Below are 24,600 nucleotides of genomic sequence, written 5' to 3' on the forward strand. Positions count from 1 at the left end.
CTACTAACATGACACGAATAATAAACAAAGAAGAATGCCCGCGAGCGTAGATTGATAAAATGACATTTTCTAATTTTTATATCTTATTAGATCGCTTTCGTTCGATATTCAACCTCGACCTATCTTCGATTCCTTCCTCTATTCGATGAATTATTAAACGAAGAGATAAGTCTGTAAGTATATTGAAGAAGGCGGGGTAGGTCACGTTCAACGCCTATTACAAAATTTCAATGTGGCAGTTGAAAGTCAATATAAATGACAAAATAGAATGTATGTACTACATATGTCTATTTTAATACACTATATACATCCGCTGTATGACATTAAGTAGAATTATTCTTCGTTCCAATTGTTTGCTGCTTGTCCTACAAAGTTATTATTTTACACAGATTTATTTAATTTCGCACAGTCTATATGTTAAATAAATGATAATTGTATTTCAAATAACTATTCATGATAGATAGTGCAAATTAAATTAGAAGGGACTTTAAATTACTATAGGCAGCTATACGTTCATTAAAGATAATACCAAATGCACGATAATTGCGGATGTTTATGTAAATTCATATTTTTATGAACATACTTATACTATACTTAAACTAATTTTTTTCGCTTGTTATATAACTTAATATTGTAACGAGTACTTTAGATCAAATTCTTACTTTCTTTTTCTATTAAACAGGATCATTGTATAAATTTGTTCGCTTTAATACAAAACGTTTCGATCAAAATATTAAATAAATGCAATTCTTTCCTAAATTAAACATAAGACAAAGACAAATAATCGAAGAACTAATAATAATCCTATCAAATAGGAAGATAATTCAATTCTCTGCCTCTTCTCAAAGTATTCTATTCGTAATTGAATTTATTCAACGAAATTTTTCGACCGTAAATAACGTAACATCTAAATAAACTAAAAGTTCAGAAATCGCGTCCAAAACCACGAAATTAAAATTCGCTTGGCAATACGCTTCACGACATTTGTCTGAGCGAATTTTTAATCACGGCGGAACATTATCGATAACGTAAGAAAGAAAAATACATCGTGTCGATCGAAGGGGAACACTTTGCGGCGCACCCAAAGTCTTCGTGGCGAGACAATGCTATGATAATTTATTCCTCGGATATAAACTTTTTATAAGATCCGTCGTGTAATCCATCATGCTTCGTCAAATTGGTACAAGCGCCTTGTATGTCGACGGCATCATACAGCACCTTTTTATCCTCCTCTTTACCCCACCTCTTGGTTCCCTTTTCACGAAAGCACTTGGTCCTCGTGCGTGAAGATCGCGATTCGCGCGGACCCACGTCTATGTAACCGCCAGGAAACGATTTGTAATAGTGTTAGGGATTACGTGTTGCGAATAAATTTACATGTAATCGTAAGAAGTCCCTTCGAATGCAACTCTATATCGAGCTACAACAATATCGTTTTGCAATTTCCCAGCGGTCAAGGTATTATGGCGCTTGATTATTCACCCAAGCTTCCCAGTGCACTGAACTTTTACCGTAGATATATCATCCGCAGTTTAATGAATTATTTGTTCATTAATCAGATAACGACCGGCTTTCGTTCCAAAGGCAACCGTTGCGTGTCATTTTTTCCATTTTTTCCCCGCTTTTTTTCCTTTTTCTTATTTCAAAGAGCAAGGCAGGTTCTCAGTAATAGGAATGAGAAGGGCCATGTTTGGAAATGAAGACTGCAGGAAGAACGCGATAAGTCGTATTTCCCATTTTTTTCAAAGGCTGGCTGCTTTAAAATTCAGTACGTTGTTAATTAATCGTAGCAAGGTAAATTAATCTTATTCGAGATAAGCTAGGTAATTCACCTTGTAATTTGGCAAATTCGGTTATGAACGATTCTTAAACGATCTGTATTTGAAAGCAGACTAGGTATTTAATTCTTTATTAGTAGCGTGACAAATATGCTTGATAGCTAGATGGCCATAATCTCTTACGAGAATATAACTTCTAGTTGTCAAAGAAAAAGAAGTCGGTTCAATTAATGCTAATATCTACGATTCTGACTATTACGATTCAGTGGTGTGTGTATTATTTTATTTTTGGAAGTTATTTTGTTATTTACTTTCTTAGTTCCTATACGTATATCTCGCCGAGCCAAATAAATCTGCCAAAGGGTTATTCGAACCGATTTCTCGTTTTTGTTATTTTCTCTTGCTGAATCTGAAGTTATGCGATATTTCCTCATTCTTCCGCTTTTATATCAAAGATTAATGATGCTCCATAATACACAACGAGTTTGGTCATTGCATGCAAAATTCAAGATTGAATTTTAAGATGTTGAATCTTAGATGACTTCAGTAACTCTACCTTACTCTGTGTTATCGAAATTATCATTCAGTTTCGCTTTGAGACTAAACAGGTATCTTTTCACCATCTGCATAATATAAAGATATTGTATTGAATACGATTAAAATATTACTAATATCAAAATACTGTTTGTCTCAACAATTATATCTTTGGCTGGACCTAACAGATTCCTCTCATTCTCAACTATTCTGTGTAAAAATATTTCTTCTGAATCATATGGCGACATTAAAATCCAAATGTCATTTACTTTAAACGTTCAAATTACTTGGACATGGCTATGTCAGGTTAAATGTTAAGCGATAAAGATACTTTTTTTTTCTCTGGAAAGGTCTGTATCTCGGTTGGAACCCCGTTCGTTATTCTCTATTTTTCTCTTAGTAAATCTTAAAGAATAGCGACGCCCAAGGAATTTGTGCTTTCTTTTGTCGAGCGACTCATTAATCACACAATGCCGTACGTCGAGTCGATCGATCGACGACGAGATAGCCGCGTAATGAGCTCCGCTGCTCTTGTTAGTCTGGTCGGTGCTTTGTAAAACGAACTTATTATTGCGGAATCGAATTAATTTACTACACCAACGGCTCTGTGTCGTGCAACAAATAAGCAAACCGTAAATTGCGGTAAATTGTAACGGTCGCTCTTTAACTCTCGTTATTTTTCTCGTAAATGACAAAATAATTTATCATGCTGCAGCTCTGCATATTGTTTCGGAAATAATAAAAATATAAAAGAGTCACGATGGTAATTATATCGTTTAATTTAAGAAACACTTTTATTTTTTAAAAACAATGAACACACACACACACACATATACAACAACGTGTGATAGAAAAATATTTTCTGTGTGATCTTGCTTCTCAGTATATTCGACTGCTGTTCAACGTAATGTTATACATTCGCATTCTCTCCCCACGGTGAAAAATAATTTTTTTTAGAATTAAAATCAAATCCCACGTCGAATACTACCTATACAGCGCAGAAATGAAAAGCAACGAATCAATTTTCTTTTTCACATTTCCATGCACGTACGGTGGCTCAAAGTATTCAAACATTTACAAAAACTTTGTTACGATTCTATTACGTGTACGTGTAATGAAACACGACGATCATGACTATAATTGATCGAACTTGTAACGAATCTGAAAATATCTACAGAAATGACTGTATTTATCGCAAGAATGTATTCTGCAGATCACGAAGGTATTTAAAAACTCAAGCACACATTATGTACTCGCTATTCAGCGGGACGATTTTTAACATTCGTTATACATCCAAAACCGCTATTCACGCTGTGTATTAATTTTTTACTAAATAAACGTTACGTTAGAATCCTAGCGTAAATATTCTGTAACTTTCATATACATTTCCCGATTCGTTGTAAATTTGACCAAAGCTACCCTAAGCACAAAAGTCGTGTCTCGCAACGATACCACTGAAAGCTCACAATATATTTCATACAGAAAACATTCAGTATAGACATAAAACGTATATACTAAATACTTCATGAGCCATTCGTACAACCTACGTAAAATCAAATATAGGGAAATGCTTTCGAAGCATCTGCCGATCAAATTTCTCGCTTTTCTTTTTCCCAAAAAACGGAGAACAAAAACGAGACTGGAACAAAAAAAAAGAAGAAGAAAACAGAAAAAAGAGGAAGAGAAATAAAGAACGAGGTTCGCGGATACGCCGACATTTTAAAAAGGTTTTAACGAGCGAACCTTCGTCAAGCGTCGATACGAAACACGACGTAGAGTGGATCGCGGTGGGCTAGGCGCACTCTCTGGTCGTCGCGACGTAAAGTAATTAAATGCAGAGAAGGGGAAACCGAGCGAATACGAAGGGCTGCTGAGGATGGTGGGGTTTGAAGGTAAGGGAGGGAAGAAGGCAGCGAGGGCGTTCCTATAGCCACTCCCCGACTTCTCCACGAGACTTTACGAACTGGAACCTCTGGCTCTCTGAAATCTCTCACTCCCGCCGTACCTGGACAAAGTGTATCCTACCAGCCAGCCAAACGCTCAGCTTCGTGTTAGACGATCCTTCCTTCTCTGCATACGTTCATTCTTGATCTCGTACCAACGCGCAAAAGTGTCTCCACGAATTATTTTCGGTTGTCCGGCGACGTTCTTTTCACGCTGGCTGGCCACAGTCCTTCGGATTATGCAACAATTGCGCGAAAGAAATTCTCCGCGGTGAGCTTTCTATACACACGAATGTACTTGCGCGAAATTTAACGCGATCAGTACGGAGAGGTAACAACAATGGAATGAAATTTTTCCGTTTTCTTTTCTTTTTTTTTTTGAGCTACGTTATAGGGGAAGAAGGTGATAAGTCACGTTCATTTTTTAGAGGGAAGCAATTTAAAAATTTAAAATGAATTGAATGAATCGGGTATCGAAATTGTGTCTGCTTTTGAGGCTAAATATGTATTTTTCGTTAGATACTTATAAAACATGTTACTTGCCGGAATATAAAATTATGAATTGTATTAATAATTTTACTACTAATTGGGTATTGCATTTACTTTTGTTGCAAAATTTCGTCTATTAACTATACATATATTAATATTACATGTACGAAATTCCTTCCGTTTCATTTGAGTTATCCGAGCGACGTTGGAAGCAACAACTTAACAATATCTGTACTTACCGTGAGTTTATCTGTAATGTAGAATTCAGTAAAATAGAATGCGCAATTTATATATTTAGACATAAATTGCTGGAATGTCACGTTACATAATCCTTCGTATAAATTTTGTGTCACAAATAAAACTACTAATACGATTTCTATTTATGATTTTATAAGACAACGCTTATGGCAATTTATAGTTGCACCACATAGTTGCCGATACACGTCATGTACGCTTTTCATAGCGTTAGCATTCTTTTTTGCCTCCGTTTGCCGCCGTCACTGCCGAATTATCTACCAATGTCTAATGGATATAAAAATGATTCGACTAAGGAAATAATCATCGAGTAGACTACATTTAATCAACGCGTTTATGGTAATTAGATTCGCGAGAGGTGCGGCCAGGCGCGGTCGTGGCTCTTAACTGCAGCGAACCTTCAAATTGGCTTTTACAAATTGCAACGTTAATTTGACACGCTTTGAATAGAAGGAGCTACGCGAACTAGCTGTATATAATTGTCCCTGGTTTTTACCGACGTGTTGGGACGTCTACGGTATACGGACGGTGTCTATCACCTTTGATTGACTCTTTAATTAGAGACTGATACGCAAAGCAAGCGTTCAAAGCAGCGCATAAACGTATTATGTAATCAAAATTATGAACACCTTTCATAGTGCTGCTGTGCTTGTTACACGGTTCTTTTGGATATACAAGTACCTATCTAGTTATTCTCGCATAGTTTGCATAAATATCGCAATATTTCTTTTACAAATAAAAATTTGATACAAGTTTTATCTTAAGTTGTTTAATTGCACGATAAAACTAATTTTCACTTACCAGTTTCGAGATCGACGGTATAAGGAAGACCTGCCCATGGATCATCCTGTGGCTCGTCATATTCCTTTGTGTCTTTCTGGAAATGAAACACCGAGAAAATATTCCTAGCAGCCAAGAATATATTCCGTTGAGCGAATAAAACCGGACTTAGTCACGAACCTAACTCTTTTCTTGTCTGTTTCAAGATACGATGACACCCAATCGAATCAATAGGAAGAACTCTTTGATACTGAGAAATGTTTACGTAGCCAATTCCTCGTAAACAAGCCGCAATTAGCAATTGTGTTGGGTTTAGATGTCGTTAAATAAACGGAGTAATAAATTAACAAATTACCCTGATAAATATCTAACAAATCTAAAACGTCAAGTATCAATTGATTTTTTAACAGACCAGCGATTAGCAAGCTTTTCCCATTTAGAAGACATCCAGTAAACTGAATAATAATATCAACTTGCATTATAAACGAAAGTTTTAAATTATCGATTTCTCATTCGATTAAACACTCTAATGGATTAGTTCGTTTCGATATTCATTTTAAAGACGTTATTCGTATTTACTTCCCACTGAATATTATTTACATCGTTAACAACGTTGCGTCAATGTGATGTTTCATTCCTAACTTGTTTTCATTACTTTACAGTATTAACGTCATTATATTCATCTTCTCAACGCGTCAAAAATTCCATCGCCACTTTTCTTATCATTTCTCTACCTATCTTATCCATTTATCCTTTACATTATCTTTGTATTACTGTTAAAAATTTGTCTCAACTACCGATACTAATCGTTCCATCTAAAAAAGACTGACAGATTGTTCGTAGATCGTAGCAAACGCTCGCAATATCACGGATGAAGCCGTTTTCAAATTTGGATACGGCGGCCGACTTTCGGTGAAAATGCCATTCCGTTGATAATAAAAGGATCGAAAACGACGCCGCGTAACAATGGCTGAATTCACTCGGATGGCATTCGAGACCGTGAAGGTCGACGATCATAGAGACGTCATAATCAAGGGAACCTAACGGCAACGTGAAAAAGAAGCGGAGGGCGCTCATATGGCCGAGACCATAGGCTGGCCGTACCCCGTGTTATATACGGACTGCAGTGAAATGAGTTTAATGAAAATAGCATTGTACTCGACCATTAATCATAGCGACTCTCTGATAGTAGCTATCCAACCACTGGCTTCTCTCTCTCTCTCTCTTTTCCCTTTCCTGGCCTCCAGCTTTTCATCCCCTTCTATCGTTGCCTCAGTCTCTTTTTCATTCAGTGTGATGTATCGTCGTTGAGTGGTGCGTTATACCAAGATCCGGGGTTATGAATACAAACTTCGATCAATCCTCTCTCCACCCTTCGATCGAACAACTCCCGCGAAATGAAACTAAGTGCATCGCAGTTACGCGCCATCAAGGATCACGTGCATTCTCGTGCTCACTGTTTCCTGTTTAGATTCGCAGGTAACTTTCCTCGCTTTAATTTTACGATTAAACTTTTTCCACTTTAGAACTATATCGATATTGCTATATGTATAATCTAAACATAGGGATAATTTTGTTTTACGTAGTTTTGTATTTATGAGCTGTTCGGAAGACACGTTGGTTAAGTATATTAATTGGGAAGCAGAAAGAAGAGATGATATTATTATATTGCAAACGTTACTTTTCAAATTTACCTTGGAATTCTATATTGTATGTGTCATCTTGTTATGGTAAACGAACCGATGGAAGTATAAGTTAATTTGTTTTTAGAGAACTGAATAGGAAATGAAATTGAGAGATTGACAAAAGTGGAGTTGATCGTATGTGTAATATCACATGTTGCATCGAAATACACCGAGGAGTCCTGTTTTGCGGCCAAGTTTCAGGACAAAATACAACACACACAAGAATACACAAAAATCACGCACCAATGCGACTTAAACCCAAAAAACAAAAAAATAAACGCAAAAACCGAAAATCCACGACACATATTAGACCATGGCTACGTCGTACCGACGCGTATCGGTACTTTTGCCTAAACACACTATACTCAAATTCATTGTTTATTGTGAATCTCAAAAATGTACAAAAAATCAAATATTGGCTAAATAAACTATTTAAAAAAAAAAAAAAAAAAACATGTTGCATCGAATTTAATATTCACTTTTGCGTACATCTATCCTTCTGCTGATATGCCATTTAGTTCAAGGATACAGAAAAATAAAATAAAATAGAAAATATGTAAACACAAAATAATTTCAGTTACATGCTCGTCATTGTATGTACCTATAATTTGTATTATGTATAATTATTCATTTGCAATCTAAAGAATTGAAATAGTAAACGAAAGTAGTAAACCAATAGTAAAACCAAGGATCTAGCAATATAAGGATAAAATTATCACGACTCAATTATTATCGTCGTACGATCTTTATCTTGTTTATTCGTGGCTCTTCTTCTCAGCGACACGGTCAACCGTATGACAATGGAGGTCCTGTCATCGTTATGAGTTTGCATCGTTCGCGCAGCTCTCAATTAAGATTTTCGAACTACTTAGAGTCTGCTTATTTCGGCCGTCACGAACGATCTGTCGGTTGAAAGCATAGCTAGAATCTGTATTGATCTCCGCGAATATGTACGAAATCAATGGGCCACCGTGACCGTCGAGCCAGCTATTGAAGTTGCCAGGTTGTTGCCAGTCACGGTTCTGCGAATAATTCGTAACCTGTCGTCTTTTCGAATTCGCAACACACCGATCCTGGCACCTTTTATCCTGCTTCTATTTTAAAAATGATAACTTCAGCTCTTGATTCCTTCGATTATTCCCACTGCCAACGAGCAAATAGATACGAAGTATACGTAGAAAGAAAATAACAAATTGTTTTTAGTCCGACAAAGACTAAATACACGCGACTAATTATAAGAAGCACAATAAGAAGTATAATACGTATGAAACACCTATGTTTCTTCGTCTACAACTATACCTATCTAACCCTATATTGCAATAATTCAATTAATTAAAAAAAAAAAAAAAAAAAAAAACGGATGTTGCAAACAAAACGTCAAGGATCCAGCAACGATTAAAATTCCAGCTCGTTAGTTGTAATTTCTATGTATATTTCTATAACGATTTGAAAGACGAGAAAACTATAAATACGTACGTAGTTGATTGAAACTATTCTCTGCCTGCGAGGAAGAAACAATTGTTCGAAGAGGAATGGAAACAAAGTATGTACGTATGTGACTAATGAAACTATAGGTAAGTATGGATGGAAACAATTCTGAAATACAACATCACGGGATCGACCGCCATTTTCTCCCGAAAATTCATCCGACAGAAACAATCAGGGAAGAGAAGGAGGCCAAACCCACTTCGGTTCGCTGGGCGCGTTTTCAATTTCCAGGACCATCAATACGTCCCTCAGAATCCCCCTGCCATGCTGCTCCAATCTCTTTGGCCCTGCTCTCCCCTCTCTTTTTATCTTGCTCTCTCCTCTCTTTTTTTCTCGGCTACATCCCGCGACCAACCGGCTTTCTTCTCCCTCGCCCTAACCCTCATCTTCCTTTCCAGCTTGCTTTATCGATGCCGCCCCTCGTCCAGAGGGATGCTGTACATCTATCATTTTAACAAACCCTCAGCGATTGCATCCAGCCAACAAATGAACGCCATCCGTTCCGATGTTTTTACGAATACATTTTAGCTGGCTCCTGTCGTTATGCAAAAGGAAGTGAGAAGCCATCATCGAGCATCGTTCTTGTGTTCTTCCGATTATATCGAAAATTCAGCGATTCTATAGGAACATAGGTGAGCCAAGTACGTCGTAGTAAGCGTCAGAAAAATGGAGAAATGATTTGTTCAGTGGGAAGAAGGATAACAGAAACGAGTTTTCTTGTTTTTACTGAAAATTCCTACTTTTGTTGCTTGCGTCGTTTGTCGTTTCAAACGCTCTAATCGTAGGTAGAGTTTGGAGTTTATTTTGAGACTATCGGTGATCGAATTAAAAATTTCTGTGGGTAAAGAAATTGAAGAATAAAATTGAAGAAATCGAAGAAAGAACGAAGAATACGTGGATAATATGGAAAGAAACGGGATTTAGGGGAAACTATACTTTAAAAAAATCACAGGAAAGTGTCTTAAAATGCATTGTTATAGATCTGCAAAGTTCCTAAATAAATTTATTCAATTTTAAATAAGGGAGGAAGTTAAAAAAGGGTCTTTTAGGACTTTGGGTTTCCATCAGATCGAAAGAGGTTATTTCCTTCGTATAAATGGAGCAAGTTGCTATAATCGAACCTGTCACCATTGCGAACGCAGATCGTTTGGAATTTCAGCCGAAGTCGTAAATTAAATATTCACGCCAGTCACTCCGAATGAGCGCCATTATTTTACGCTGGAACATAATACGCTGTACTCTTCGAGTATTCTCGTCCTATTAAATTGGAATCAACGATAAAAGATAATTTAATAGTCGCAGGCAAATTTAAATCGAAATTTTACCATTAATTTATTAGCTTCCCGTTTCATATAAAAACAGACAAACCGTATACTCAATCTTATTAACGAAATTACTAAAAAAAAAAAAGGGAAAGAAAAGAAGCATATTGTACATTTTCCAATCAATTAGACACGAAAGTTTCCAAATTTCTGTTTCGAGAAACGTACGAGAATTCGATAAAAATCTTTCGAAGAACTTAAATTCAGCGTTCGATCGAAACGAGGAAGATAAACTCGTATTTTTAAAGATATTCGCAGTTAAAACAATTTCAGGACTAAATATCAGGACAATGGCTGTCAATATACAGCGAAAGAAATTGGAGGAAGATGGGACAGAGGAGTGGACTGGCCTTTGTTCTCAGCTGTTCGCGAACCACACTTTGGATCGATGTGTCTGCTTTCGATCGGGATCGAGGATATTCCCCGTATTATTGGAGCCTCGAAGACGGCGGTCCCTTCACAAAGGTGGAACCCGTTGGAACAATACGATCTCCGAGGAGGAAGAGCCCGAAAGACGAAGCAAGTTAGATAGGGATTGGAGAGAGGAACGAAGGAATACCGACTTTACTACCGAAGGCCATGAGAGAAAAAGAGAGAGTCAAAGTGGAAGAGTAAAGGAGACACAAGAACGGAGAGAAGAGACGATCAGAGAGGAGAAGAGAAAAGAAGAGAAGAGAAAGAACGTCGAGAAGTCTGATGGGTTACCCGCCCAGAACGTCATGCAACGTCATTGTCGGTGACCACGGTATGGATGAGCTCTCGTTGGCTCGAATCTTCGTGGATACTTAAACGCTCTTCGTGCTCATCGACTGAAACGCGTCAGATGAAGGAAATCGACGTTGAAAAAAGTTGTGTCGTAGAATAGAAAGTGAATTAAATCAGTCGATCTGGAGTGAACTGCAGACACGATTTTAGTTTCTTAAGGAAACTACGCATCGTTGAACAGAACACAATAGAATCGTGACCGAATAAAATTCATTGAATCAAACCGCTGCCATCTATATAGATACAATCACGCAGTCGTTTAGTCTTCGATTATTTTAGATTTATCGAATATATTTTTTTTTCTTTTCTTTTTTTTTTTTTTGCTAATAATAATAAACTTTAACTTGTATTTACCCTAAGATCGAGATTTATACTGTTACTTACTAGCTTGTAAAATTCATGACTCTGAATAAAATTACGAATTACGCAAATAGATGGAACGTCTAATAAAATTGATAAGACGAAGAGGGAAATCTGAAAGACGAAGAGGCAAATCTAGAGGATGGAGATAAAGTACAGTAGTTTCGAGATATTCTCACGTACGGGGAATTAGAGGGAAGAGACAAGACGAGAAGCCGACAGTTTGGGGTTCGAATTATCGACCGAGATCATATCCGAGTGCGCGTGGGATGGTTCCTCTTAGCTTAATCTCTTTGGTATCTATCGAACATAGCTTCCATGGGTTCTGCAGGATTATACCTTTTGACTGATCTATGTTTGACCGATTATCACGGTGGGGGTCCACATGCACACATTTGATAAGAATTAGGAGACCTACAGGGAAGAAGGGCAGCTTGTACTTGCTAGTGATTCGCACGTTCTATGAGATAACTTATAGAACATAGTAAAAAGTACAGATATGTTTGCAAACTTCAAATGAATAAAATAAATGAAACAAATTCTCTCAAATGTTGTTCGAATATAATGAAAGGTAGATTTATCTGACTGGATTTGACTAACTCAATGAGATATTTTCTAGACAAGGATTCGAGTAACGTTTATACAAAACAGGACAGTCGGTCGAGAGATTGTAAAGAGATAGCCACCCCGAGTGCCGAATTCTTCTGTTAGTCCATCGAGTGGCGTCACTTTTGTTTGATGCCTCACCGTCGACTTCACGACGAATCGATACCGATCTATCGACACGGATCGCTTGCCTCTCATGGCCGTATCCACTCGAGTATTAATACGATCAAATCTTAACCTTTTTTCTTTTTTTCTTTGCCCGTCGTTTCCGATGAACAATCAAACTTCCGACTGGTGAACTGTTTCGAACTCGACGACTCAACGACGACGAACGTATTCCCACGAAATAGTTCCGACAAGCGAGAACGTACATCTAAATCGTGACTTTCTATCGCTGATAATCGCAAGGAAGACACAAAAGACGGAAAGGCTGAACGCCAAGGCGAACTATCAGAAAAGATACACTACCGGACAAAAGTTTAGATATCTGAGAGGTGAAAGGTCCTTGAATTTTCCTACCGTTTAATTTACTAATTTTAATGCTTCTAATCTGTTAACGTTAACACGGTGATTCATATTATGCCACATCGTTTAACTTTACTTTCATCGTAGTCTCGACTTTTAACCCTTAAGCCGAAACTTTTAGCCAATAGTGTACGTTAGAAACGCGAATTTGAATGTCACACGAGAAAAGGTAAAATGTTAGGTTCTCCGTGATGTGAAAGTATACGAAATTCGATAAACAATATGTCATTAATTGCTAATTGCGGTCCGTAAACGGGAGAAAGCGAGGAAGAGATCGAAGTCGATTTACGATTCGAAATTAAGAATAAGAATAAAGGTACTTATCGAAGACAGATCGGTGGGTTCGGTTGAGCATGTTATGACAAAGATAAGGCTAATGTTACATACCTTTTTGTTAGTTCCATTGATCGCTTCTAGAGCTTTTAATTTCTCGATCTCATCGTCGGACTCCTTTTCCAACGTGGACGTCTTTTTCGTTGTTGTTGTTGGTGCTTCCACTAACGTAAATCCCAGATCTACGTCTTGTTTCCAAAGTACTTCGATTAAATCCATATCCTGAAACAATACGTAAGTATTTGTGAGAAAGTGTTGGTTCGTTAGATACATAAATTGAAAAAATGGAAAGATAACTGTTACGTTGATAAAAAATTCATATTTTTATTAGATACAAATTTTTATTTTTACTAAAGTAATAAACGAAGAGTAATAGAGATTTGTTTCATCTAGTAAATATTGTTATATATATCCCACTTCGGATATTTTACGTTTTTCTTTATATCAAATGCGTATTCTAGAAATTTTTGCTTTTTAACAATTTACTATAAGTATGTGAACACCCGCTGTATATCAATAACGCTTGTTAGATGTTATAATTAATAATGTACTGTTAGGGGCAGTGTAAAAAGTATAGGTACGATAATTAATTTCATCGGAGATAACGTAGAACGTCGCTTATTAACAATTTTTTAACAAATAAAAGATACGTATATATTCTTACAAGTCAGCAGAATAATTTTCACAAAAAAAAAAAGAAATGGCATATATATATAGCCTGTGAGAAAATATTAAGAGATATCTAAAAAATGAAAAAAATATATGCGTAAAAGATATTCGTAAAATTGGAGTTTAATGAAGAAAATTAATAACTCTGATATATAGAAGAGGAAATTACTAAATTTAATTATTTTTATATTAAGCGAAGTTTTCTTTTGGTTTTACTATGGTTTGAAGCTGTCGTGACATTGAATTTATTAAATCGATGTGTACTCTAGCGGAAATGATTTTCCATTCTTCTAAAACAGTTCTTTTCCTATTTCTTGATGAAAATGCTGACTTCGTATTTCCCATTTCAGGTATTCCTATATATTTTCAATAATGTTTACATCTGGGGATTGTACAGGTGTTTCTAAGTGTTTCCAAGTATTATACAAGATCGATGTACGTGTGTTAGTTTTATTTACTTATTTACATTATACTTTGGACGGTTATCTTGCATCATAATGAAAGTGTCTTTCAAACTCATTTTCTTCTGACGCAAACTATTTCTTAAAATACTATTAATAGTAATATTTATATTTAATATTAATATTCATTAATATTTATTAATATAATACTGTTACGTTCTATTTAGTTGCCGTGTTCGGTAGCGTTAACTGACGTTTAATGCAACTGGCGATAAGTTCCACTTTCGGCTAACCTCCTATGTGCGGGAATACTGGCACGAGAGAGGATTAAAGTTGTTCGAAAGTAAATTAACAATATTTAATGATTTATTCAAATCTTACTCGATTTTGATATTGACAACTGACTGACAGACTGACGGATATAAAATTCTTCGGTTGACAAAATGGTAATTAATTAATATTGACCTCTCTGAGTCGTTACATTTATTTATATCTGTCGGAGATGAAAAAAACGTCAGGATTTTGAAAATGTTTGGAAAGATCCCCAACGTTTGTTCAAACTACCAACTTTGTTTACAATTTAAATTGTCTTAATATCGTTATAAAGGCTTAGTTAGGTAAATATAAAAACGCAGGATATAACTTTTAACGGCTTTAACCGCCTTTCACTTCAAATACTGCAAACACTATTTCAAATAAACGTTTTAAGTTACCTTGTTTGGAAAGAAATTATCAATTTATATATTTTTGTAAGTTGCTAGATGTTTATTAATATTTTCACAATAGGAATAGATATCGCATTCTTTTCTTCTTGAAAATTATTCTGAAGACTTGTAAGAATTTGCATATATTTTGATTCGATTAAAACCTTGTTACTATATGATGTTTTACAATAATTCTGTCGAAGTTCAGTACCGTGAAAACACTTTTTACAGTGACTCTATACTTTTACGAAGTAGAGAATTTATAATTTCTAAAAACTGCAGTATGTACCTACCTATGTATCTGAATTTAGAAATTGAATTTCATACTGATTTAGTTTATTCTTTAACATCCATAATAATCCATTTAAAAAGGATTAGATGTCACTTATCGTAAATTGCAAGGAAACTTTTGTAAATTGTAAGTTGCAAATTGTAAGAATTCTATTCTACACTTGCAATTAAATTTTTCGTGTGCTCGCACGACTAAAATAAGTATAATTGATGATTACATGTTTACGTGTAGCATAGTAATTAATAAGTACAAGGATTTCGTGGTAGCACAACAAGTTTTGCGTGCTCGCTTTATGTAAGTTAATAACGTTTCGATCACGATCGAGTTGTTCGAAATCGAAATCACGATTCTGAAGATTCATTTTGTTGCGGGCCAAGATGTCCCTCGCAGGGAGTCCCATCGACGAGTGTGTACAAAAGTGCATGATTAATGACGGGCCGAGTATCGATGCATCTCGAAATGGAGGAGATCGAAAGGAGAAGAAAGAACCTGGGAAAAAGGACCAATCACATGACGGGGCACAATTGTCGGGGCAGCTGGCCCGTAGCTTTTAATTGAGCCAATTTCGCCGAGTTCGTATTCAACCTCGTTAACTAATCTACAGATTTTCTTCGCTAATTTAAACCTGACCGTTATTACAACCTGTGCAAGAAGAAGTAATGTCGAGTAACGGCGACCGTAATTAGATTTCGCAATTAATTCGACTCTGTTACAGTTTTTAGAGAAAAATATTCGATAAAAACACTTTGGTTAAGATATCCATGTTGCAGACTATGGAGTTACAGAAGTTAAAAATCGATTAATTTTTATCGCTAATTGGGACGTTTCTTTTTTAACGGTTGATCCGCAACTATCGGTAATCTAGTGGTTTTGTCAATTAAGTACAAATAAATGAAATTATATATGCACACACATATCTACTTGACTCAGCTTTAGGAAATACGAAATTGACTTATACTGCTTTTTAATAGATGAATATGCTCTTTTTAATTCAATAGCTGTAACAAGTTTTACTTATTCGTAAGGAGATAGCGGAACAACGTTTTCATATTATAAATAGATAATGCATGCGAAAATGTTTAAAACGATGTTTCAGTAATTTAAGAAACTTATAGATACACCTATACAGCTTATACGTATGATTTAAAAGTGATCGACTTTCTTATCGAAAAAGCACTGATCAAAGATAAATTGAAATTACTCCGAAGGCGCTTTCCTACCGTACATTTCTGCAAATATATAATAAATAATTCGCGTCCAATGAATCGTATTCGCGGATTAAGTGACTAGCAAATTGCAACTACTTATCGTGTCATAGCGGCAACAGGACGTGAGATTTTTGAAGCAGTATTAAGAACACAACGACGTCTTACTACGTCCAAGAGGAATGTCAAAAGCCTCGTTACGATTTCATTAAAAATTGCGAGTGAAAAAGGGAGAAAGATTGCATTGGTATAACAGCCGGCTATACAGATAGGTGAATGAAGACACGATTAGATTTGCTAATTTTTGTCGGAACGAGCAAGCGTGACAACTCGTGGCCTGCTTATTAAAGTCTAAGAACGGATTTGTATGTGTTCATTTGATGTACTTGTTTATACTTTCATAGAAACGTAGAATTTCTCTTATTTGTCGAAGATTGCGAAGATTAAGGAATGTTGCTTGTTAATTAGAAGGCAATTAGAAATTCTGCTACATAAATTTAAATACGAACGTCTCATCTATTCCAAGTTTGAATAAAAATATGCAGTTCTTTAGTGGAACAATCTCTTTAAAACTTTCTCTATTATATATTATATTATTATATATTATATTTATAGGATGTGTAAATTAAATCTCTTCTGTGTTATAGGAAAATCAAGTTAATCGTTAAAATAAACCAAACAATATAAACTTTGAATAAATAGTTTCACTTGTATATATACATCGATATGAAATACACATACAGTTAAATAGAAATATATATCGTCTTTAACAGGAGGCTTAAAAATCTATTTCAAGTTCTTTAGTGGAACGATCTCTTTAAAACTTTCTCTATTGTATATTATATTTATAGGATGTGTAAATTACATCTCTTCTGTGTTATAGGAAAATCAAGTTAATCTTTAAAATAAACCAAACAATATAAACTTTGAATAAATAGTTTCACTTGTATATATACATCGATATGAAATACACATACAGTTAAATAGAAATATATATCGTCTTTAACAGGAGGCTTAAAAATCTATTTCAAGTTCTTTAGTGGATCTCTTTAAAACTCTCTCTATTATATATTATATTTATAGGATGTGTAAATTACATCTCTTCTGTGTTATAGGAAAATCAAGTTAATCTTTAAAATAAACAAAACAATATAAACTTTGAATAAATAGTTTTACTTGTATATATACATCGATATGAAATACACATACAGTTAAACAGAAATATATATCGTCTTTAACAGGAGGCTTAAAAATCTATTTCAAATTCTTTAGTGGATCTCTTTAAAACTTTCTCTATTATATATTATATTATTATATATTATCTTTATAGGATGTGTAAGTTACATCTCTTCTGTGTTATAGGAAAATCAAGTTAATCTTTAAAATAAACCAAACAATATAAACTTTGAATAAATAGTTTTACTTGTATATATACATCGATATGAAATACACATACAGTTAAACAGAAATATATATCGTCTTTAACAGGAGGCTTAAAAATCTATTGCAAGTTCTTTAGTGGATCTCTTTAAAACTTTCTCTATTATATATTATATTTATAGGATGTATAAATTACATCTCTTCTGTGTTATAGGAAAATCAAGCTAATCTTTAAAATAAACAAAACAATATAAACTTTGAATAAATAGTTTCACTTGTATATATACATCGATATGAAATACACATACAGTCAAACAGAAATATATATCGTCTTTAACAGGAGGCTTAAAAATCTATTTCAAGTTCTTTAGTGGAACAATCTCTTTAAAACTTTCTCTATTATATATTATATTTATAGGATGTATAAATTACATCTCTTCTGTGTTATAGGAAAATCAAGCTAATCTTTAAAATAAACAAAACAATATAAACTTTGAATAAATAGTTTCACTTGTATATATACATCGATATGAAATACACATACAGTTAAACAGAAATACATATCGTCTTTAACAGGAGGCTTAAAAATCTATTTCAAGTTCTTTAGTGGAACAATCTCTTTAAAACTTTCTCTATTGTATATTATATTTATAGGATGTATAAATTACATCTCTTCTGTGTTATAGGAAAATCAAGCTAATCTTTAAAATAAACAAAACAATATAAACTTTGAATAAATAGTTTCACTTGTATATATACATCGATATGAAATACACATACAGTCAAACAGAAATATATATCGTCTTTAACAGGAGGCTTAAAAATCTATTTGAAGTTCTTTAGTGGAACAATCTCTTTAAAACTTTCTCTATTATATATTATATTTATAGGATGTATAAATTACATCTCTTCTGTGTTATAGGAAAATTAAGCTAATCTTTAAAATAAACCAAACAATATAAACTTTGAATAAATAGTTTCACTTGTATATATACATCGATATGAAATACACATACAGTTAAACAGAAATACATATCGTCTTTAACAGAAGGCTTAAAAATTAATTCGCTTCATAAATTAATAACTAACATATCTGTAACTGTACCAAATAATACGAATTATTAATTCTATTTCACATCTAACTTTCATCGATATTTTACCAGTTTATTCTTGCAGAACTGTATTTTTAGAACGGTTGCTACGTCCTTAATCAGATAAATTTGTTAAAAAAAGAGAAAATATCTAAAGCTCCACTATCGTAATTACCTTATAATGCAGGAGAAACGATTAAGCGTGTAAAACGATGGGATTATCAATAATATCACATATCTCTCGTTAGCTTGGAAAATTATTTCTTCGATCACAAGAAATACCGAATTGATTTTAGTTCAGTATTACTTATACGTACTTGAAAGTTTCTTATCATTATAGTCGCTACGTGATCGATCGTATATTCATCATGAATTAATTCCAAATATAATTTGAAATTGTTACAGGTAATTCTGAACTATAAAATCAATCCAATAATTCTTATTTACACACATGTGAGTAATCCGATAATTTTTCCAAGCTAACAAGAAACGTATGATTAATCATTCCGCCGTTTTACACGCTCGATCGTTCTTCCTGCAACAGATCGCGGCCCCGATAGAATTTATTTATTTAGCTCGTGTATACGCATAATTTCATATGGATCAATCGGAGGAATCATTTGACGGTTAATACACGGGGTAAAGACAGAGCCGGTTGGCTCGTAGCCATTAATCTTTGGCCATCGTTATCGGTGATCGCAAATTTTAACACGGCGCATCGGAACCGCAGGATAACGGATATGTTTCTGCATCACGCTCGATCACGAACGCGCCATCGAAAATTACTTCACCGAGCGTGTAATTTGATGCTCCGGAGGAACGAGAAAGAAATGGAGGACGCGATGAAAAAGAGAGCCAGAGCGTGGGTGTGCATAAGGTGTCGGCCATGTTGGAGAAACACAGCGGGATATCCGCCGCGCCCACAGCTGGGCACAGCTCTCCTCGAGAAATCGAATCGACTTCGATGCCTAGGCCAGCAGCGTTTCACCTGGCACCAGCGCGCTCTTTCCAACGACATCGACGCCTTTAATTTTTATTCGATTAGCCACACAGCAAGATAAAGCGACGGGACACCCGAACGGACAGCAATTTCTTATCTTTTACGTTCTCATTGATCCCATTTTATCGCCCCAACGTAATAAATCAATGGATGTCTAATTGTGATTTTCGATTAAATATACAGAGAAAATATAATTTCAAGAGACGCTAGCTACAGTAAATTAAATTACGTGTTCACCATCGAAAGATCGCTTCGTTGCTTTCGTACGATTCCTGGGACTGGAAAATAACGAGGAAAGTGGAAAACTTCCTAAGGAAATAATACCGAAGGGACGATTTGCGCGTAAAGAACATGCAAGTTCCGAAGCTGAAGAAAATTCGTATCTCCCGCGCTATACGTTTCTAGCTGTAGGTATGTAACGATAAATAGTACACGACGATACACACCGTGAGCCTAAATGATAGAAATGAAGTAAGACGAAGATCAAGAATAACAAAATTACATTGGAAGGTTCGAATGTTTCGTGAAGAATTAGTCCGGTACACGCATTTTTGTCGAAGATAATAATCTTCCAATGCAATTTTGCATTTGAAAGTGGCAACATTTTCCTACACAGCCAATGTGAAAAGTGAAAACAAATAAGAAAAAAAAAAAAAAAAAAGAAAACGGAAAGTGGAAAGCAACGGAGGAGCGAGAAAGAAATCTACGATTTTGTTACATAGGTGCAAAAGAGATAGCGTGGTCGTGGAATTAGAGAAGAGATAAAGTTTAGTCGTTTCGAGATTCCGAACAAACAAGATTGGTGGGAAGGATATAACGAGGCAGTAAAATCGGTTAGGAGTGAAATTTACACATTATAAGTGTCAGAATATGTATCGAGACACTTTTACAGAGATAAGGACTTGGAGCTCTTTCCAAGATGTACCGATATCAATTCGAAACTGTTTCTTATTGCTTCTTTGAAAAGTCCTGATTTTCAGCAACTTCAAATTAATTTTTGTTTACTGCGCAGGAGGTAGTAGAAACTTACTATGACGCAAATTTCATAGCTTAATTGTGAATATCAATATCCAAATAACTCTTCCCAAATCTTAAATGTTGCATGAATGAGCGTAACTTCTCAACGATTTCATTTACAATTGCGCTTTGGATATGATTGCTGTTTGTCTGCGTACATACTGGTAATTACATAACTGAAAAGTTACCTCTTGCATAATAATTCACTAATCAAATAACGATATCACTGAATCGAGACAACTGAGGAATTACAGGCTACGAATTTCTATTCTGCAAATACTTCTCACAGTTTTACAATTTACAGTTGCTAGTTAAATAAGACGATTGCCTTGGCTGTAATTTGTGACGTCCGTTTTTAAGACTTCGCTCATTTTATTATCAATCTTGTTATTATCATACGAAGGAATTTATAGATGTATCGATAATTTATAATACGTACAATGTAATTACAATAATATAAATTCCAAAATTTTATTAATGTTATCAAGTAAATAGAGCCTGAGAATCCTGTTACCCACGTAATATCGTCAATTTTTTCGACCATGGGGCTGTGTTGCGAATCGTATGTTTAACATTTTGAAAAGTATGGAATAGAACAACGATCTTCGTATCAAGATCACGTGTCCCATCTTGATTAGTTATCTTGAAAAATAGTTTTGCGGTTGATTGTTTCTTCGTCCCTGAATAACAGGTGCAACGATCTCCACCAGTCTTGAATCGATCTGTCTTCCTAAAGGAAAAGACTTCGCTTCTGCGGGACACGAGCCGATGACTATACATTTTATAACTTACTGCATCGAATGTCGATCATACAACACCGTGATAATGTAATTACTCTCCATTGTCGCCGATGACAACGAGTACAGCCAATCTTCTCGAATAATCAAACGCTTCTTCGGGGAAACGACGGTTTATCGTCGGTATACTATATAGCAACAGATCGGTTGCGTTCAAGTGGACTTTTCTGCAAAGTTTGATCGATTACACGATCGGTTAACTCGTGTTCTTGATACGATTCTTTGGTATTTGTACTGTACTCGACGTTCCTAACGATACCGTGAATCTTAAAGAAATATTTCGTCAGAAAAATGTCGAAATATTTGTAACTGTTTTTAGCACTTTTATATGACACTTTAGAAATTATAAACTCGTACCGATATCATGAAATATTAATTTTAACTATCAGTAATATTCTAGAAGTTATGACACATTATTTGAGGAAGGAATAATCGTGCACTTTCGTTTGCAAGCTAATGTTTCAATCTACTTTTCTGGAAACCAAAACGTATAAGAAATGCATGATTTAGTAGTGTCAGAATAATAAAATTATGTATGTAAAAATGAAGAAACTGCATTACATATAAAGATATACGTAGTTTGATAAGTAAAGGTTCGTCGAACATTCTGGTTGATAAGAGATACGAGTATAGATATTCTTATCATTAATTGATATTTATTTAAAATATTCTCTCGGTATACAGAATTAATAACTGAGGATTAATTCCATTATCCTGAAGTCTAGAAAGATATAAAATTAGAAAACGTATATATATATACAAACAACAATTGATATGGATATTCTATGAAAACTTTGATCCTCTTCTTGGTAAAGCCATTGATATTGCTACTCCATATTTTCATGTAACCTGACGTTCTCACTTTGCCCTCGAATTTCTTATATTTAAATTCTTCCTAATTTCTTATCTTTAAGCTTCACTTTTTCTATTCCTTTGTTCTCTAACATTTCTTACTGCAACCAAAATACTTACTTTAATATTGAAATTGTTTCCATAAGGTGTTAGTTTATTAGACGTTAGTTGAGTGTTTATTTAATAAACGTAGAATGGAATTCCATTTATTCGAACGAAATTTTAGTTACTGTCTGATTAAATACTTAAACACGCAAAGTAAAATTACACTGTACAAAGCCATGTTTACTACCTGTTTGGACCTATGGGATCCAACTATGGGGAACAGCAAGTGTAATTCCAACACAGAAATTCTTCAACCATTCCAACAGAAAACCTTAAGATCCCTAATAGATGCACTTCAGCACGTCAACAACGAAACAATACATCATGACCTCAAGATACCCACAGTCAAGGAAGAATTATCCAAATTCAGCAATAGATATAGCTTAACTCTTGAGTTGAAAATCACCAAAACCCTCTAATTACTCAACTACTGGACACTTTGGGACAGATCCGCAGGCTAAAAGGACATTACACTTTAGACCTAAGTACTAGATGCAAATAGAATCAAACATACTATAAAAACTATAAACATCAGACAGTGTTTTCTATATTTGCATTTAATTTACAATCAATTCTCGTTAGAGGATTTTACTATCTATATCGAGAGGTTCTATGACATAGTACCACGCCAGATAAATTTACTTAAAATCCTCTAACGAGAATTGATTGTAAATTAAACGCAAATATAAAAAAAAACTGTCTGATTAAATAACTTCTTGAAGGTTAAATCCACTTACGTGTCTGAACGTGAACATCCAATTACACGAATAAAAAATCGTAAGACAATGAAGTGAATCAGTGAATTTCTATTTTTGAACTTCAACTAGATATACAACCTGTTTTTGTTTGTCAATATGTGCAAATAAACGGAATTCTACAGTATTTTTATCTTATGCTTATCTTTTGCCGAATTAATCTACACTGCCTTACATTATTTATTTATTCATATTAATGGCCGAGGCATGTCTTACAAACCCAGACGACAAAGCACTGGAGTCTTAGTTTTCGAGAGCTATGTTATTTTCAAATCAATCACGGATTTGATTGATAGTAATTAGTGATACGAATTTCATTACAGATTGCTATTGTAATCATTTCTCTATTTACACAGTACGGTATCGGACATCTCGCTGATAGATTATTAAGGACACATAATGTACACAAAGAAGAAGAAAAACAGTATCAAAGATTATTTGATAGCAATATTAAACTATTAATTACTTATTTTCACATCTGATAACGAATAAGCTGAACGTAATAAATAACAGTAAATTGTTTATTGAGTTTATATAGCGTATTATGTTAATAAAAATATTGTTGAAAATTTCGGTATATCTAGCGTTGACACGGGCATAATATCAATCTATCAACTAAAATAACAAACATAATTTCGAAATAGTCTATCACTGTGAGAGGTGAATCAAGAAGCCTTCGAGAAACAGGTACTATGAGCTGACGGTTATGCTAATTAAATTACACCGTACTCGAATTGCATCGTAATTAAATTACGTTGTATTTGAATTACATAATTCAAACTTTTCAATTAATTCAATCGTTAATTACCGCAATCGTGGGTATAATTGGAATACAATGCAACACTGAATGACAGCTCGGAACTCCGAAGAAGCGAGATAAATGTTTATACAATTTATCTTCCATATTTGTATCTTTTTAACGTCTACGCGGCGTATCTTCCACTTCCCGTTCACGCAATTTTACGTTTATGTCCTAAAATTAGATTATCTAATCGATTGTACTTTCTAATCGTACAATTACGAATCGTATTGTAATTTAATCAAATGAGACATATGAATTACGAATTACAATGCAATTGAATACGATGCACCAATTGAATTACTTTATACATTGTAATCATAATTCATGAATTAATTCAATTGTAATTTTGCCCAGTTTTGTACGATTTACAATTCACGATAATAGTTGCCCATATAGATACGATTAAATACTTGATCTATCATAAAACATGCGATCATCGAAATGTGAGAATGAAAAACTAAAAGGAAAAACATTGAAAGATAAATGTAATACGAGTCAAAGATTAATTACACCAAATGGTGACTAGCGAGTTGGAAAAGTGGCTTGCCGGTAATAAGTAATCTTTACAAATTTATCGGTAATCTCTTTATGGCATAACGTCAGCTTTACCTCTCTTTCGACGCCTGTTGTGCATCGAATCCTCAACAGAACAGCGTACTTCTTAGTC

The 24,600-nt window shown here is 34.6% G+C and overlaps 1 protein-coding gene across 5 annotated transcripts in view; it reads right to left on the reverse strand.

Annotated features, from left to right (window-relative positions):
* LOC132910659 (segmentation protein cap'n'collar) overlaps positions 1-24,600 on the reverse strand; it is a 116,328-nt gene that overhangs the window by 62,869 nt on the left and 28,859 nt on the right. For all 5 annotated transcript variants that reach the window (XM_060966489.1, XM_060966488.1, XM_060966490.1 and 2 more), the window contains exons 2-3: positions 12,918-13,085; positions 5,801-5,876 (exon numbers count right to left, since the gene is read on the reverse strand). In XM_060966489.1, coding sequence (XP_060822472.1) covers positions 5,801-5,876; positions 12,918-13,085 — 244 coding nt within the window. The remainder of the gene's footprint in view (positions 1-5,800; positions 5,877-12,917; positions 13,086-24,600) is intronic.

This window comes from Bombus pascuorum, chromosome 9 (genome assembly GCF_905332965.1).
Source record: "Bombus pascuorum chromosome 9, iyBomPasc1.1, whole genome shotgun sequence".
In the NCBI taxonomy this organism is placed as follows: domain Eukaryota; kingdom Metazoa; phylum Arthropoda; class Insecta; order Hymenoptera; family Apidae; genus Bombus; species Bombus pascuorum.